The sequence below is a fragment of the Cnephaeus nilssonii genome (genome assembly GCF_951640355.1).
Source record: "Cnephaeus nilssonii genome assembly, chromosome: 13".
NCBI lineage: Eukaryota > Metazoa > Chordata > Mammalia > Chiroptera > Vespertilionidae > Cnephaeus > Cnephaeus nilssonii.
The window spans coordinates 73,516,740-73,534,936 of record NC_137084.1 but is presented as its reverse complement, the minus strand read 5'-3'; the positions used below and the strand labels follow the sequence as shown (position 1 = coordinate 73,534,936).

The window sequence follows — 18,197 nt, the reverse complement described above, 5'->3', positions numbered from 1 at the left end:
ATATTTAATATTACTGTGAAAATTGTTAATAAATATTAATGATTATTCTTATATTTGAAACTGAGAGCATCTTATTTTTATTCATTTCAGCTATGTACTCAAATATTTACTCAATATTCTATGTGTATATAACAGAAGTAGTACATATCCTTACTTAGTAGGTCTGATAGCCATGGCGCCAAAATTCCTCTACCAATATTCACCTTTTCAGAAATTTTAATATTCTCTCCCCCATTGCCACCACTCCCCATTCTCTTTTCGTGTTTTGTCTGATGATATGTATATTTCTATACAAATACAGTAAGGTCATGCCATATTGAACCAAATGCCAAATTATTTTAGACGATATCCAACAGCTTGTTAAAGAATAAAATTTTCCAGAAGTTTGGAAATATGCAATCATCTGGAAAGAAAATAACAAGAATGTGAATTAACTGATAGAAAGATACATGGGAATAATTTGCTAAAATAATAGTTTAGAGATGAAAAATATTCTCTGAATCTATGATGTTGGTTAAATAATAAATTAGAAAACTTCTCTGAATCATACTAGACTGTGGATTTGATGAGTATACAACTGAGGAGCTGACCAATTTACAGTTCTTGACTTCCATCTAGGCACCATCTGCTGAGGGACAGTCAAGGCCAGCTCTCTTCACTCAGGGAAATGCAGGTATTATATGAGTCCTAAGCTAAAAAATGCAGTTAGCTTACTCCACTTCATTTCCATTCAGCCACCATTTTCATTGAAATTCTAGTCTCTATTAAAGGACCAAAAGACACTGTTTATGTGTTTTCATTTTTATTTAAATACAAAAGGTTAAATATGTGTGGCATACTGGTAAAGGTGCTTCTAGAAGTTGGTAAAGAAGGGCAGGACTGCCTGTAATTCCCTAAAAAAGGAAAAACAAACAAACAAAAAAACAAGAGACAAAATACAGAAGGTGAGGCTAGTAATTCCCAGAAGCCTTCAATCCGTCCCTTACCATCTTTCCCCTTTCATCCTCTTCCATGTGCTTTTGCCACTTCCTTTACTTCTGTGACCCTTATCATCACCAAAAGTTCACAGGGTGATGTTTGTAAAATCTAATTCGTTCTCATTTCTCTGTTTACAAGAACTCAAAGGGTTTGCTCTCTCTCTCAGGATTACAATTTTAGAACAGTTACCATGTGATCACCAAAGCCCATGTGACCAGACTTTTCACCATTTTCTGAATGTGTCTCTGCCATTTCCCCCAGTGCGCTGTCTTTTGGCAGTTCTTTAAAGATGTGAAGCACATTTCAGCCTCAGGGCATTTGTACTTGCTAGTCCCAGGGGTGCTAGAACACTGTTCTGCAGAGAATCACAAGGTTCACTAGCCCACTCTGCCCACACCCTGTTCTGATTTATTTTATCACTTCATAGGAGCCTTTCTTGAATAATCTATCTATTATAGTACAACACCCATCTTTTTCATCATTTTAACCTCATTTATTTTTCTTCTTAGCTCTTACCACTCTCTCACATATATTTACTTGTTTGTGTATTTACAGTCTGTCTCCACTTACTAGAGTATGAGCTTTCCAAAGCAAAAGCAAGATTTAAAGTAGTGAGATAAAATTTACTATAAAATATAATTTTAATAATGCTGTTGAAAGAGAGATAAACAATATACTTACAAGACAGTGTGATATTTTAATATTCTCTCCCCCATTGCCACCACTCCCCATTCTCTTTTCGTGTTTTGTTATGTGTGAGTAAAGTAATAGCTACGTCTAATAACCTTGGACCCATTCTAAAATATATTTACCAAAAACAATAAATGTGTGTTAACATGGGTGCTTGAAAGGGTTTCAGAGCAGTAATTAAGGATCTGAGAGCACACTCTGCAATCTACATTGTGAGAACAGTCAGAGAGTCAGAATCTGCATCAACCCAAGAATTACAGTCCAGGGTATATTTTATACTATCTTTGTAATAGGAGCTCAAGGTCAGTAATGTGATATCTGCACTTAAAGGAACAATGTCCTGCTTCAGTCACAGTCATCTCCTCTATTTTCTGTTTTAGTTTTTGTTTTGTTTTTGCTTTTCAGGATCTGAGGCAATGTTTGGTAACTCAGTGTCTGGTGTGTGTGTGAGTGTGTGTGTGTGTGTGTGTGTGCGCACGCATGCTAAGAGAGAGAGAAATATCAAGTAATAATGGAAGCATGAGTACATTTTTGTTTTATTAATTACTACCCTGTGTCCTCAATTGTTTATTACTCCCTGTCTTAGTATGGCTTATATCCTTGATTGGCTGATTGATTAACTGATTATCAAATGAGGAGGATCCAGATTCATATAAGTAGAGAAAAAAAATAACAACTAGTCTCTAAACTACATCAATAAGCAACATTAATTTTAATACCAAAGCAATTGGCTATCATTAGTCATTGAACCTCACCACCAGTTTTACTTTCCCATTTATTATACATGTCAACAGCTTTGATACTTACTATTTTCAATTGCCAGGAAAGAGGTAGAAATATCTTGACATGGATAGTCGTTCAATGGTGGGCATCTGGGCTCTAACATCTGGCTTTTCAAATGATAGTTGTACCTTTAAAAAAAAAAAAAAGAGGTTCTAGATGAAACTTATCTCTTATCCACTCTCAGAAAATATTTTGCACCATGAGCCAAAAAAATTCTGGGAATGATGGGACCAAGCCAATGGATATTCTAACTCTCTGTCACTGTTACCCTACTATTTAGAAGTAGCTCCCCATGTCAGAATATACTCTTTATCTCCAAATAAGCACCTCATGCCTAACCCAAGGCCTTTCAAAGTTCACTTTTCTATTTTGGGTTTCAGATCAACAGATCTTAACTGATCTCCTGGAATCAATTCATGAGAACTGGATCTCAAAAATGCTCTACCTTCAACATCCAAGGTTAATCCTGAATTCAATAAGGCACAAACTCAACTATTATTACTAAAACCTGAACACAACAACTTTCACATCCTAACCAACAAGCTGACCTCTGAAGTGTTTTGTCATGGACTGATAAATGAGATTCTATTAATACCATTGCAATTGGCTAGTTATTAACAATAGAACAGGAGCACAGGGGAGAGACAAGACACTTTAGGCATGTTATTTGGGCAGCTTCACCAGGAAGCTGCAATTTCACAGGCCCATTCCCTGTGGACCACTGGGGGAAGAGATCCAACAAATGGGAGATGAAGGCACAGACAAGGAGTTGGGGTTACAAGGGAAAGAGCCTGTCAGTCAAGCCTGGGGAACAATGAATTTGGCTAGAATAGGCAGGGCCATTGAAGCTGGCTCAAATTTGGGAATACATAAACCCGCTGATAAAGAATCTCCCTCTCTTGTGTGGCTCTCTTGGCTCACATGTTCCTCTGGCTTTGTTCCTGCCCCTGTTGTCTCCATAGCTACAAGGCCCACAGCCATGTGGACCTCACACATAATGGACTATAACTGGCAACACAAATTAAGGTAGCTTGTTGCTCTATCTGACTGTGGAGACAGGGATAGGAACTTTGGACACTGGCTTTGATTTCAGATCTGCTGAAAACTTCTTTCTTGGCAGGACAAGGGGAAATGGGACCTTGGGAACTCAGGGGTATAAATGCACAGAAATGAAGCTTTCTATAATGTATCACCATCCCATGTGAGTCTCAGAAAATTCCTTTTCTCAGGATATTTCAACACACCCACTCTCACCAGCAAGTGGTGAGGATGAGGATGTCTCCACTGATCACACTATTTCTAGACTTCTCCTAGCAATGCCTTTGGACGTACAATGTCTAAATCCTACTCATCCAACAGGACTTAATATCCAAAGTTCTCATTCACAGAGACCCTAACTCACAATGCAATCTTCTCCTGTTACAATGCAATCTTCTCCTGCTTACTAAAGGTGTGTTCTCTTTGCCCAGAGTGCTACTGTTCTCTATAGTTTTCTATTTAAAAACAACCATGTAATCCTACCTGGTTTGGCTCAGCAGATAGAGCTTGGGCCTTTGGAATAAAGGATACTCTCTCATCATTGATGCTTCTATCTCTCTCTCCCCTCTCCCTTTCTCTTCAAAATCATGAAAAATATATTTTAAAAAATAATAAAAAATAAAAAACAGCCCTATTGCCCCATCTTCTTAATACCCTAAAGGGAGAGATGTATTGATATTCATGCATTGGTTTATTGAATGAATATTAATTCCTATGTGCTAGCATGTTGAAATGTTGAGCAAATTCCTGCCTTCCTGAAGCTTGCATTCAAGTGAGTAAGTACAGGTAAAAGCAAACAGAATGTATGCCGAATGAATGGTGGTCAGAACCATGTAGGAAAACAAATTAGGAATAGGGGGGAATAAGGAATTTCCTGAGGTGGGAAAGGAATTTGGTCTTCCTTTCTGGACCAAACCATTCAAAGAATCCCTTCTCCCTTTCTTTCACATGCTCTACAATAACACCCAATATATTTTTTTTAAATAAAGTAAGCCATACAAATCACCTCAAAATACTTTCCATTCTTTGACTTTAAAAATATGTATAGCCCATAGCAAATAAGCTTCATGTTACATTATTTTGTTTTATTTCAATCTCATGCAATTTTGGGATGACATCTACTTTTCCTAAATCAGATGTCAACCCCTGGAAAATGGAAAGCAGGCACTGTTCTACTTTTGTTTGCCTGACAAAGCCTTTCATTGTCATCCTATCTAATAAAAGAGTAATATGCAGATTGACCATCACTCCAACACACAAGATGGCTGCCCCCATGTGGTCAAAGATCCTGCCCCCATGTGGACATAAGATGGCCAGCACAAGATGGCCAGCAGGGGAGGGCAGTTGGGAGGGACCAGGCCTGCAAGGAAGGGCAGTTGGGGGCAATCAAGCCTGCAGGGGAGGGCAGTTAGGGGTGACCAGGCCAGCAGAGAAGGGAAGTTGGGGGTGACCAGGCCTGCAGGGAAGGGCAGTTGGGTGGGACCCAGGCCTGCAGAGGAGAGCAGTTGGGGGGACCAGCCCTGCAGGGGAGGGCAGTTAAGGGTGACCAGGCCTGAAGGGGAGGGCAGTTAGGGGCAAACACGCTGGCAGGGGAGCAGTTAGGCATCAATCAGGCTGGCAGGGGAGTGGTTAGGGGGTGATTAGGCTAGCAGGCAGAAGTGGTTGGGGCAATCAGGAAGGCAGGCAGGCGAGCAGTTGGGAGCCAGCAATCTTGGATTGTGAGAGGGATGTCCGACTGTCCATTTAGGCCCGATCCCTGGTGGGATCCCCCTGGTGGGATCGGGCCTAGACGGGCAGTCGGACATCCCTTGAGGGGTCCCAGATTGAGGAGGGTGCAGGCTGGCCTGAGGGACAACCCCCACCCCTCCGTGCACGAATTTCGTGTACCGGGCCTCTAGTTTGAAATAAGAATAAGAGTAAGGCTTTCTGCGCGCGCACGCACACACACACACACACACACACACACACACACACACGATTAGAAAAGGCAGAAGAAAAAAGCTTACCTTTCGAAATACTTGTTCGAGGTGATAGCGCCAAGAATACTGTTGGAAGCATCTGATTAGCTGTGAGATGAAGAGAGAACCTCTACTAGGGTCTCTCCAGGATACGTTATCTAGGAAGATAAGAGGTGGTTCGCCTTGGGCTGTGCCCTTGAATGTTTTCTTTTATCACATATTTGTTTTATGTAGTTTTTGTGTTTTTTAAGCATAGTTTTGGAATCAACTTGACATGTTTAGGGGAAACACATCTCTACATCAACTAATTTTCCAAAAAGAGGAGAAAAATATCAAAAAGCTGGCAGAGATTTTACTGAAGGGATAACTCACCAGGATTTCATAATGATTGCATTATATTCTTGGAACTGACTCTTACTATGTGCTTCATGTTCATTCGCTTGGTTTTGAAAAGAGGCTTGAGAGATAACTGAAAGTATCCCATTTTACAGAGGAAAGAATAGAAGCTTAGAGGATTAAAGAATTTCACCAGGCTTATACAGTAAGCAACAAAAAATGGCTCCCTGGCTTCCAGGTTGTTTACAGCGTATATAGCAGACCCTTTCACAATAGTATAAACAAGGTAGGTGAACAAATCCAAAGAAAGCTTTGAGAGGGGCATCTATTTATGACATAGATTGTGGTGATGGTTTCACTGGTGTATATTATATGCAAACTCACTGTGTTATATACATTGAGTATATACAGCATTTTGTATGTTAATGAAACCTCCATGAACCCTGACTGGTGATGCTCAGTTAGAGCATGGTCTGCACACTGGAGAGTCTCAGGTTCCATTCCTGGGCAAGGACACAAACCTGGGTTGCAGGTCAGATCCCTGCCCCCTGGTCAGGGGGCTTGTGGGAGGCAACCAATTGATGGGTCTCTGTCACATGGATGTTTCTCTCTTTCTCTCCCTTCCCTTCCCTAATCTTCCTTTCCACTTTCTCTAAAAGTAATGGAAAAAATATCCTAACTCCTTGGGTGAGGGAAAAAAAAAATAATAAAAACCTCCATGAAATGGTTTCAGAAAGAAAAGATTTAAAACAAAAATTTGCAAAGTAGAAACATTCAAATGTAAAAGGCTTCATAAGATGACTACCTTGAGGTCAAGGACTAAGCACTGATCCCTATTATTAGGCTGCTAAGCCCAGGGTATAATTTTCTACCTCTTTTAAAGGATCTCCTCCTGCAGAGCCATGCAATGGCTCCCTCTAAATAGCATCTAATGAGAACCATGGAGAAAAGGAGCTGGTGTTGGCAATTTAGGGAGGGCAGCCAGTCTCAGGATCCATTAAAACTCCATTCAAAATGTTAAACAGATTTGGTAGAAAATGGAATCAAATTTGTTTTTTAAATGGTGTATGGGAAACGGGGTTCCTTGTATTGAGTTGTTCTAATATTTGGTATACCTTTGACCGTAAAGTGCAGCACTTATAATAAAAGTACAGTTTTAAAAATTGGAAAATATAGAATCTCTGTTTCCATAGAATAGATCAGATAAATGTAAGTGGTTTTGAAAGCCCTCAGAATGTGTCTTATGTCCCTGCTGCAGGGATGTTATCTCAATAATCTAGAATCATTCCGGGCCGGCATTAGGCCCACAAACCCTTGACTGTAACTGGAAGACCTACGTGGGGTTGAGGAGCAGAAAGCAATGAAGTCCTTCTCCACGTGAGCTTTGGAAACAGCATCGTCCTCCAGGGTCTCAGCTGACTGTGAAGAGCTGTCCATCAAGGGTGCTGGAGAGTCACTGACCCACAATTCCCCGCGGTTTTCTGTAGAGACATTAACTTTGTGCAAACTGTGTGCCTCCCTCAGTATGGCTGTCACAATGGTCTACCTCAATCTTTTTAAATATTTTTTCTTACCAATTTCACACACATACACACACTCGCGCGCGCGCGCACACACACACACACACACACACACACACACACACTAAACCCTTGCCCCACACACATACCTTGGCCTCTCTCTAGTGTCTTTGAATAATGTGCCAAATAGTGATGGTATTAGCAAACTGGAAGAATCCCTTTCCTAAGAAGAGCAAAGGCTTTAAAACCTTATCTGAATAATTTCAGATCCTGGTTACCATTTTTTTTAGCTAGGCTATTTCTGCTTTTTCTTCCAAACACTGCTCCAAAACGCTAAGAGGCCTTCGGAAGTCAGAAAAAACAAAGGAAATGTTGACAGCAATCCCAAGTGCCCACATCTCCCTACACACTTCCCTTTCAATAATGCAGGAGGGGAAAAGGGTGCTGCTCCTATAGAACAGCCCCACTTTCCAAGGGAATTCTTCTCAAGCCAGAGAATGTCAAAAGGCCTGTAAGACATTTACAAGTAAGGCTGTCATTAACATGATCTTATTCCAAGGTTTCAATATTTGTGTTCAACTTGGATTTAGGGATTCTGAAGATCTCCTTCACCACATATATTGGGTTAAATTGAATAGATATTTCTTAGCAGAAAAAAAACAATCTCTCATGATACCAACACCCCGTGGAGTTTCCCAAGAATTTGATTCACTTTATTTGCACTGAATGGTGTCTAGGGTTGTTTCCCCTAAAAGTAAAACATACATCACAATGTACTGCAAACCCCTCATGTCCTTTGGATTCTCCCTGTCAGAACTCACCACCTCTGCAGGCCTGGACAATGATGACCTTAGGTTTGTCCTTGAGACTGGGGCAGTTGCGATTGTTGAATATCCGAAAGATGGTGTCATAAGGTAGCACGTCTGGGTTTTCATCGCTATGCAGAGTCCCACAGAGTCTATCCAGGAGGCCATGCGACATGAACACCAGGAATGTACTATCTGAGGTGCTGTGCTCTGGGCGGGCAGCAAATGCCACCAGCACTGACTCCATCTCCTGAAAAAGGCCACGGGACCTTACTCTAAAAGGACAAGCTTTACCACCAATCTGACGGCCTATTTGTCCTGAGCAGTATAAGAAACATCTGCAATGTTCCAGTCACTGTGCTTCAGATAGTGGTGCTCAATGAAAGTTTTCTTTGTCTTCCGACAATGGAGCTGGGGATTCAAGGACCTGCTCCTGCTAACATTATATGAGCTGCCCTCTTGATGTATTTCACATTTGTTTATTTTCACTTACATACTTTTTCTTTCTATCTCTGTCTCTTATCTGATTACTTAATAGGAGCCATGAATCATATATGTATCATACCACTTCCCTTCAACAACCCTTCCCACTGTACTTATAATAAAATCAACCTTCTGACATATGTGTACTCCCTCCTGCCATCCTCTCTCGGCTCTGCTTACACTGGTCTTTTTGTATATTTCATGGGCCAGTTTCATATGTAGTTCAGACTTTTCATGGTAGTGATCCCTCTTGGAATGTACTGCATTCACATGTTCCCAGACCTGTGTTGTTACCGGTAGTCATCTGTCAGGTCCCATACTGTCTCCTGACAAGGCTTTTCCTGACCGTTCCATGGAAGCAATTACTCCCCACTCACCAATTCGCTCTCATGTTGTCTTTTTCTTTTTCCACTTACTTTTATCCTTATTTTCACTCTTACAGAGAGACACAAGACACATCAAATCTCTGAAATTTTCTGTTTTGCTTTTTATATGATGCCCCCACCAGTAAACCTAAATCAATTTGAACTTGGAATGTCCTGTCTCATTAACAGACCTACCCTCAGTGCCAAAAATAGGCCCTGGGACCAAGTCAGGACTCAGTATTTATATGGTGAGTACATGCCTTTTGAACATTCATCACTGTAGAATTTCCTGGGAGTATTGGGTCAGAATCCCAATCACCCCACTTTGGAAATAAGAATTATGATGGTATGCATGTCAGTCAATTTGTGTCTAGTTTTATGGAATTGAGGATATTTGGATCTCAAAAGAGACAGAGATTTCCCCTATCTAATAATTTCATTTTATAAACACACATACTCACATGCACCTGCACCTTGAACATGCAGAGAGATACGTGGCCTAAGGTTGGTAAAGTATCTGGCTATCATTATAAAGTTAATATGGTAGCAGGAGGGTGTGTGTTGAATATCTGCTTCTTTGGGGTGGGTGAGGAGCCCTTACCTTGGCTGTGAGGTTCTTTTCCACAATCACACGATAGCCAAGGCCCACAAGCAACTCTTCCATCCCTGTGATGTCAAGTTCAGCCCCCTGCCTGGGCTGAAGATGATCAAACTCTCTATTGCATATGATGAGAGCCAGGCGAGTGCGGCCCGTTTTCTCCTTTATTGGATAGATCTGCAGGAAATGGATATAGAGTGAGTTTGATTTACCTAAATCTCTTTTAAACCTTCATAAACTAATCTCTGTTGCTTTGTTACAGGCTCATGGATCTGCAGTGTCCCCTCCCTTATACCAGTGACCCTGCATTTTTCTTTGTAATGGATTGAACTGACATAAGAAGGAAGTGAGAATTGAAAGTGATTTTGCACTTTCAGATTATATAAAAATAAAAGTAGACCGAGAAATAAAAAGAATGTAATTTATTTTCCAAGAGCCCAGAAGTGGACCTAAAACATATTTGGGATAGTTACGAAAGAATATTGAAGAGACTAGAACAATTCCAACCATAACTTTCTCCTCTCTCTTCTCTACCTCAACAAATTCTCAGTGTTCAAGGTTCAGATCAAATTTCATAAAAATCAGGAGACATTTCCTATTGACTCCAGCTAAAAATAAATACTTCAAAGATGCTCTGCCTTTGGTAACATCATTATTTCAGTATTGTTTTTAACACATCAAGATAAAATAGGTTTCAAGCATTAATTATATTTTAAGTCATGTTTTGTGTCTAGGCTTTTCAACTAGTATGAAAATAATTACTAAATATTTTGATTTACAGCTATAGCTTAATTGTAATAAGTCTCAAATAGATAGAACAAATAAATGAAGAGAGAGATCTGTATTTAATCATGGGGTTGAAAGAAAATGGGAATCTGTGTGAGGCTATATGAGTTCTTCCTTGCTCAAAGCAACTATGAAAAAGATTGTTACTGTCCCAACCCTACCACTCTGCAATTAGTGCTTTAGGAAATCCTGTACTTAGTGAAAGCAAGTGTTTCTCTCTCTTTCTTTATTTTATGGGTAGAACACAGTACCTCTCCAGCCCTTTCTCTACACAATTTCAGGAATTCTTCAGGAGGACAAAGCTTGAGGGTATCTGTAGTTTCTGCTGACTCAGCTGGCCCAGTAGTTGTTGGAGGAACTGCAGGACATATCACATGACATCATAAGATGTAAGTTTTAATATCTGCAGCAATGCATCCTCTGAGGTCACATTTCATTATGCTTGTCAATTTCAAGGACAAAAATTAAATTTAAGTTTCTTAAAGTTTTTATAAGGATATTAGAATAACAATACACACCTTAGCAGTTTAATCCAGAAATTCTAAAAATTGGCATGACCTAACAAATGTGAAATACCTTGATTTTTCATCCCATAACAACTATGGAAGACAAGCTTTCCATTGACCAAATATGGTCCATTTGCCTGCTCTGAATGAGGGAGACCCATAGGCTGTCCCTCAAAATGCTGTGCCCAAGGCGACAGACTGCAGCTTGTCACGTCCTTCCCATCCAGACTGCTGGACTGACTAACCATCAATAAGTTCAAGAACGTTTTCTGGAGGAGGCCTTGTGGTGGCAGGAGTATACATGTCAAGAACTATTTTTTAGAAAGATCTCTCCCATTAGAGTCACTCAAATAAGTCATCTAATTACCACATTATGTGGCCGGGAAAACAATTGCCAAGTAGATGAGAGACAGACAAAGGCATGACAGCCTGCCTGAGGAGGCATCAGCTGGCAAGCAGCTAGGAGACTCCACATGTTATCTTCATTATAGTGGTTTGTCCAAGTGCCTCTAGAACTCAAGGACTATGATCTGGAAGGAATGGGGCAAAGGAGAAGAAACTTTGGCTACTACACAACTATCCCAAACCCGTATTTGTTAGTTACTGATTGTCTTTAATTTGGGGGAGTGACAAATGGGAAAAAAAAGTATTAAAAGGGAAACAGAGACTTGTATGGATGCATAAAAGCATAACCAATGGAGGCAGACAACAGAGGGTGAGAGTTAGGGCAGGATTGGGGGGATTAAGGGGGCAATGGGGAAATAACCAGGCATTTATAATACCTTAATCAATAAAAAAAATAAAAATATATATTTAAAAAAATAAGAGGAAAACAAGAAGTTACCCAGAGATGAACTTTGTATGGCAGTAAGCCAGGCATAGGCTTCGCCTCGTCCCTGAGAAAAAGATGTCTTGCTTTCAAAGAACATATTTCCTTCTGATTGGATTTGGGCAGCATAAAAGAGACCAGCGGTTGAGAGTTGCCAGAGCTCCCATCTGGGCAGTGTGGAGGACTTAGGGACTATGGAGAGACGGGGCAGGTCAGAGGCCGGTCTGTCTTGTATCAGGGCCTCAGGAGGATGTGAGGTCGAAGTCAGGCCTTACACAATGGTCTACAGCCTAGTTCCATGCTAGTGGACAACATCACATAAAAGAAAATGCAAGAGGGCAATTAAATGAAAGAATCCACATAGAAAATCCTAGCTTTTCTGTCAGCATTAACTTTATTCTCTGAGTGCCTCACCATCATTGAAATATTTTATTCTTCCTGGAGAGCCAACTTTTGGAGAGAAATTGTAAAACTACTCAATGACAGACCTTAAGTCTTCATGTCATTAGATAACTATATAAGTTTCTAGAGATTCCTAGACTTAAGTAACTAGCTAACTAGTTAACTAACTAGCTAACTTACTAAATAAGTGAAGTGCCTTGCCAGGAGGACTAGAGAAGTGGTATGAAATTTATCAGACTGTTCTCATAAACTTCAACAACTGAGCTGCCACATACTCAGGATGGGAAGTGAGTTTTAATTCAAAGAAGGACTCTGAGACTAAAGGAGTGAGAATAAAGAGTAAGGAGACAGGGCATGTACAATAGGCCACTGACTTAGAAATGGGGCCCTGAAGCCAGACGTAAAGCAGTTGTCTGCAAACTAACATGGCCAATGAAGACATCCTATGTGGGTCAAAGACACGGGGCCTGCGTGGACCTTAGTCCGAGTTGTAGACCTTACCTGGGGGCAGCCCCATCTTCTCTGCAAGGTGGGAGTCCTTTTCACGAATGTGAGTGATACACACTTCGCTTGCCGAGGGCCCTTTCCGAATGACTGAATCAATCAAAGCTCGGGCCTTATCCACAACTGTGGCATTTTCACTTCTTATTTTCTCCATCTCCTCCAGGTTCAGCACACTTTTCTCTAACAGGTGGTCCAACAAGATATTTATCATGCCCTCAGTCACTGATTGGACAAAAACCTTCCTCTTCTCCTTCAGGACTTTGTCTGTTTGAAGCACAAGGATTCCTCAAGTCACTAAACACCCTCGTTTTCCTCTCAAGTCAGCAACAGGGAATAGCCTCCTTTAGATTTAATCCACAAAATGTCCCTCCCCATGCAGTTCAGTCATCCTGAGCTACCCACATCTCTCACTCTTCCCTCAGTGGTGCCCAGTGTGCTCACTGAGTGCCTGAAGTCTGAGATTTACTGTGGTGACTCCTGTCTATTCACCTCTGCACAATAAAAGAAGGAAGCGGTGAGGGACTATTTCCCTTGGGGACAGCAGCTGCTGGTACCCATCTCATGGGGATCTTGTATCCTTTGTCAGATAACTCAGTTAAGTCTTTGGGGCCCTTTTCTACTTCCCTTTTTCATCCCTCCTCTTTCTTCTCTCTCCCTCAGTTCTGTTCACCTAGTTACCATAAACATTCACAGAACCTAATTATGGCTTCCCCCAAAGCCAGCCACTTTCAAAAATTTTCCCCAAGATGTATCTTTTTAGAAAATAATAATAAAGAAAAAAACAACAAAATAGAAGAAGAGCAATAAAAATAATCTCACAACTCACCTGCCATGGCTTTTCTCTCTTAGCCTTGGAGTGTAATTTGAAACTGAAAGCATGTTGCACCTCCTTTTAAGCAGGGCGTGTATACCTATCAGGAAATACCCACTGCTCATTCATATGCAAGTCTTTATCTTTTCTTCTAAGTTATAATCTTATTGCTTAAATTTGGATTGCATCAGTGTTTATATCCTGGGAAAATTTCTTTCACCAGCACTGGATGTGGCTAGGCTAGGAAGGGAGTGGAGTCTAGAGAATAAGAAAGTAAAGAGAAAATATGCATTCACTTAAACTCACTCAATAATGAATCTCTCATTCATGAGCAAGTGTGATCTGGAAAGTAACTCATTTTGGTATCTTAGTCCATGCACGGTCCTGTAACCAAATACCACAGACGGGGTGGCTTATCAACAAGAGGACTATTTTTCACAGTGCTGCATCTGGAAGCACAAGACCAGGTGCCAGCATGGGTGGATTGCGGCGAAGGCCATTTCTGGGTTGCAGACTGCTGACTTCTCACCATGACCTCACATGGCAGAAAGGGTGAGACAGCTCTTTGGAATCTCTGTTTAATGGACGTGAATCCCATTCATGAGGCTTTTGCCCTCATGATCAATTCAACTGCTAAAGACTTCAACTCCTAATACTGTCACCATGGGCCTTAGGTTTCAACATCTGAGTATTGCAGGGACACATACATTCAATCTATAGCATTTGGAGAAGTTGAACCATTGTGATTAGTGTCCCCATCCTGCAGATCTGCTATGTCGTCAGAGCTATGTGTTTCTGAGAAGCAGCTCTGCTATTAGGAGTGGAAACATTTTTTACCAGAATCAAACATTTTCTTATCTAATACTTTTTCTTTTCAGATGATTCTTTTTTGTGGATACTGTAGAGCAGGCGTCCTCAAACTACGGCCCGCGGGCCACATGTGGGTATTTTTGCTGTTTTGTTTTTTTACTTCAAAATAAGATATGTGCAGTGTGCATAGGAATTTGTTCATACTTTTTTTTTAACTATAGCCCGGCCCTCCAATGGTCTGAGGGACAGTGAACTGGCCCCCTGTTTAAAAAGTTTGAGGACCCCTGCTGTAGAGACTAATGGCTCAGACTCTGGAATCTGAATGTCTGATAGCATTTTAACCATCCTTTCTTGGGCCAGGTATTGAATTTTCCCATGTTTTTGGTTCCTCCATTGGTAAAATAACTAATAGTACATACCTACACACCTTTGAACATTAAGTGAATTAAAATGTGGAAATTGCATAGCACATCATCAGCACACTGTGTTTTTGTTATTAGTATTATTTTTAATTGAAATATTTCTAAACTAGAGGCCCGGTACACAAAATCGTGCACTGGGTGGGTGTCCCTCAGCCCAGCCTGCCCCCTCTCACAGTCTGGGAGCCCTCAGGGGATTTCCTACCGATGGCTTAGGCCTGCTCCCTGTTGGGGATCAGGCCTAAGCCACAGTCTTGCCAAGGCAGCTCGGAGCACAGCCCCCTGGCAGGACTGGCCTCGGACTTGGCTGCACCACACTCCCGCCAGGGGCCTTGCTCCCAGGGCAGGAAGGCTCCCAGGGCAGGCTGCGTGGTGTGCCTGCCTGAAAACCCCAGCAGGAGTGGCCTTGGAGCTGGGTAGGGCCAGGGCTGGGGCCACGGCTGCTCAGAGCCAGCCCGCAGCCCTGGAGTGTGGTGTGTGTTCACTGGGGCTGGGGGCGTGCTCTGAGCTGGTTGTGAAGCAGCCTCTTGAGCTGGTTGTGATGTCCTGGCCTAATTTGCATATTTCTCTCTTATTATATAGGATTAAATATCCAAGGTTAGTTATTTGTAGGTTATCTAGTTAAATTTCTCTTTTGGGAGAATCCTCCTGCATCTCATTCATTCATTCACTTAACATATATATCTGGATGACCTACTTCATGTTAGACACTGCTCTAGGTTCCAGGGGTTCAGTCAACACAGCCAATGGCCCCTTGCCTCATGGCTTCGCATTCAAGGCGAGAAGACAAACATGAAACTGATATGTAACTGAGATAGTGTGAGAGTGTGGTAAGAGCTAAGAAGAAATTATTTAGAAAACAATTGCTGAAATATGGAGGATGTTAAAACTGAAGACAGAGGAGCACAGGAAGGCCTAAAGAAGTCACTGCTTTTTGTAAGCACATGTTTAGTTGCTTGTCCCAAAATAAATTCAACATAACCAATTTATTTTATAGATATGGTTGATGGAAGATAGACTAATAACAAAATCCTATTAGTCTTTCAAAGTTATAAATTTATTTACTAAAAATACTAATGGGATATTAACTTAGTTTATTTTTAAAATTTATTTTAATTTATTTTTTATTTTTTATTGTTTCAAGTATTACATATAGTAGTACATATATCTCCTTTTTTTTCCCCCATTGACCTCCCCCCAGCCTCCCCTAGCCCCTGTCGCATGCCCTCATCCCACCCCCCCAAGTGTCATGTGTCCATTGGTGTACTTATATGCATACATACAAGTCCTTTGGTTGATCTATTTCCCTCCTTCCCCAACAATTCCCAGCCATACCACTGTAATTTGACAGTCTGTTCAGTGCTTTACTGATTCTGTATCTATCTTTTCATTCATCAGGTTATGATGTTCTTTATTTTCCATAAATGAGTGAGATCATGTGGTATTTTTCTTTCATTGCCTGGATTATTTCATTTAATATAAAATGATCTCCAGGTCCATTTATGCTGCTGCAAATGGACCTGGAGAGCATTTCCTTCTTTTTTTATAGCAGGACTAGAGGCCCAGTGCACAAAATTCATGCACAGGTGGGAGGTGTCCCTCAGCCCAGCCTGCACCCTCAAATCTGGGACCCGTCAAGGGATGTCTGACTGCCCGTTTAGGCCCGATCCCACTGGGATCGGACATTCCTCTCACAATCCAGGACTGCTGGCTCCCAACCACTCGCCTGCCTGCCTGCCTGATTGCCCCTAACCGCTTCTGCCTGCCAGCCTGATCACCCCTAACTGCCCTCCCCTGCAGGCCTGGTTGCCCCCAACTGCCCTTGCCTGCAGGCCTGGTCCCCCCCAACTGCCCTCCCCTGCAGGCTTGTTTCCCCCCAACTGTCCTCCATTGTAGGCCTGGTCCCTCCCAACTGCCCTCCCTTGCTGGCCATCTTGTGGTGGCCATCTTGTGTCCATATGGGGACAGCCATCTTTGGCCACATGGGGGCAGCAATCTTGTGTGTTGGAGTGATGGTCAACCTGCATATTACTCTTTTATTAGATAGGATAGAGGCCTGGTGCCTGGGTGGGGGCCAGATGGTTTGCCCTGAAGGGAGTCCCAGATCAGGGTGGGTGTTCCCTTGGGGCGTGGGGCGGCCTGGCGAAGGGCCTGTGGTGGTTTGCAGGCAGGCTACACCCCCTGGAAACCCAAGCAGAGGCCCTGGTATCTGGGATTTATGTATCTTCTACAATTGAAACTTTGTAGCATTGAGTGGAGGCCTAGGTCGGTAAGGGCAGGCGGAAACCTTGGCTTCCTCCATTGCCTAGGAAACCCAAGACTCCCTCCTGCTCTCTGTGGCTGCAGCCATCTTGGTTGGGTTTATTTGCATATTTGTTCCTGATTGGTGGCTGGGCGTGGCTTGTGGGCATGGCTGGTGGGTGTAGTGGAATGATGGTTAATTTGAATATTACTCTTTTATTAGATAGGATTTATTTATTTATTTATTTATTTATTTTTAGAGTTAAGATTTGAGAGAAGAACAGTCTTTGATGCAGAATGACAGAACTTTAAAACTGACTCCTTAGCTTATTGTTTTTGCCAAAATATTTTATCATCCAGTGCACAATTTCCTGATCTATAACATGGGCTACTTTTAGGGTTCAAGGTGTTATTCAAATATGTTTTCTCAACTCTGAAGCTTGCTTAGAACAGGATCTGATTCATATTAAGCATCCAATGGATCCCTATGTTGTTATTATAAGTATTTTATTCAGGAACTGTATCAAAATTAGAACTCAATACATAAACCTGGGATTCTAGGAGATAGGAATCCTTTATGTAAGGGGAGCAGCGCAATGATTTTCTAGAACTTCTCTAGGAAATGGGCTCTAAGAAAGCTCCACTGCCCTTTCAAAGAGTTTCATAACAGTAATTTATGTGAATAAAGCCTTTAGGATTATTTTATTACAAGTTCAACACCATCCAACAATGTGATGTACTTGCTAAAGAAGTAACATAATCTCCTTTTCAAAATAAATATGTTTTCTCAATATTTGGAAGATCTATCAAAAACTAAACTATTCAAACAAGGAAGTTATATTCAATTTTGAAGGAAAATTTGAAGACATTATTGTACATTTATTTAGGCAAAACAAAGCAGGCTGCAATGTGTTTACTGTGGGTAAAGTAAAAGATGATTAGAATTAATTTATTGAAGAAAACTATAGAAATCATTACTAGGTGGAAGAAATATTCTATTTCTTCATACAGGAATCTGGAGAACAATGGCAAATATTAAAGAGAAATATCTGATTATATTAGAGCTAATTTTTCCTAGTAAAGGAATAAGCATTTGATTATATAGTGAGTCTCTCCATCCCATGAAATATATAAGAAAAAATTCATGGGATAACCACCCTTAATAGATTTAGGACAGTAATTTATAAATTTGGTGAACTATTTCCATCTGTGGCCTCTAAATATCTTCCAAAATTTAGAGAAAAGAATCACCTTCACATGAAACACTTCAAGAACTGTGAGTAAAATACTGTCCCAGGACAAATAAAACACTGATTATTTAGTAAATAAGCGGC

The 18,197-nt window shown here is 41.2% G+C and overlaps 1 protein-coding gene across 1 annotated transcript in view; it reads right to left on the bottom strand.

Annotated features, from left to right (window-relative positions):
- Positions 1-479: 479 nt before the first annotated feature.
- LOC307110205 (uncharacterized protein) overlaps positions 480-18,197 on the bottom strand; it is a 57,564-nt gene continuing 39,846 nt past the window's right edge. The window contains exons 10-17 of the mRNA XM_079789200.1: positions 12,580-12,846; positions 10,593-10,699; positions 9,559-9,732; positions 8,125-8,359; positions 7,121-7,264; positions 5,496-5,605; positions 2,476-2,579; positions 480-893 (exon numbers count right to left, since the gene is read on the bottom strand). Of these exons, the coding sequence (XP_079645326.1) occupies positions 2,481-2,579; positions 5,496-5,605; positions 7,121-7,264; positions 8,125-8,359; positions 9,559-9,732; positions 10,593-10,699; positions 12,580-12,846 (1,136 nt within the window). The 3' untranslated portion in view covers positions 480-893; positions 2,476-2,480. The remainder of the gene's footprint in view (positions 894-2,475; positions 2,580-5,495; positions 5,606-7,120; positions 7,265-8,124; positions 8,360-9,558; positions 9,733-10,592; positions 10,700-12,579; positions 12,847-18,197) is intronic.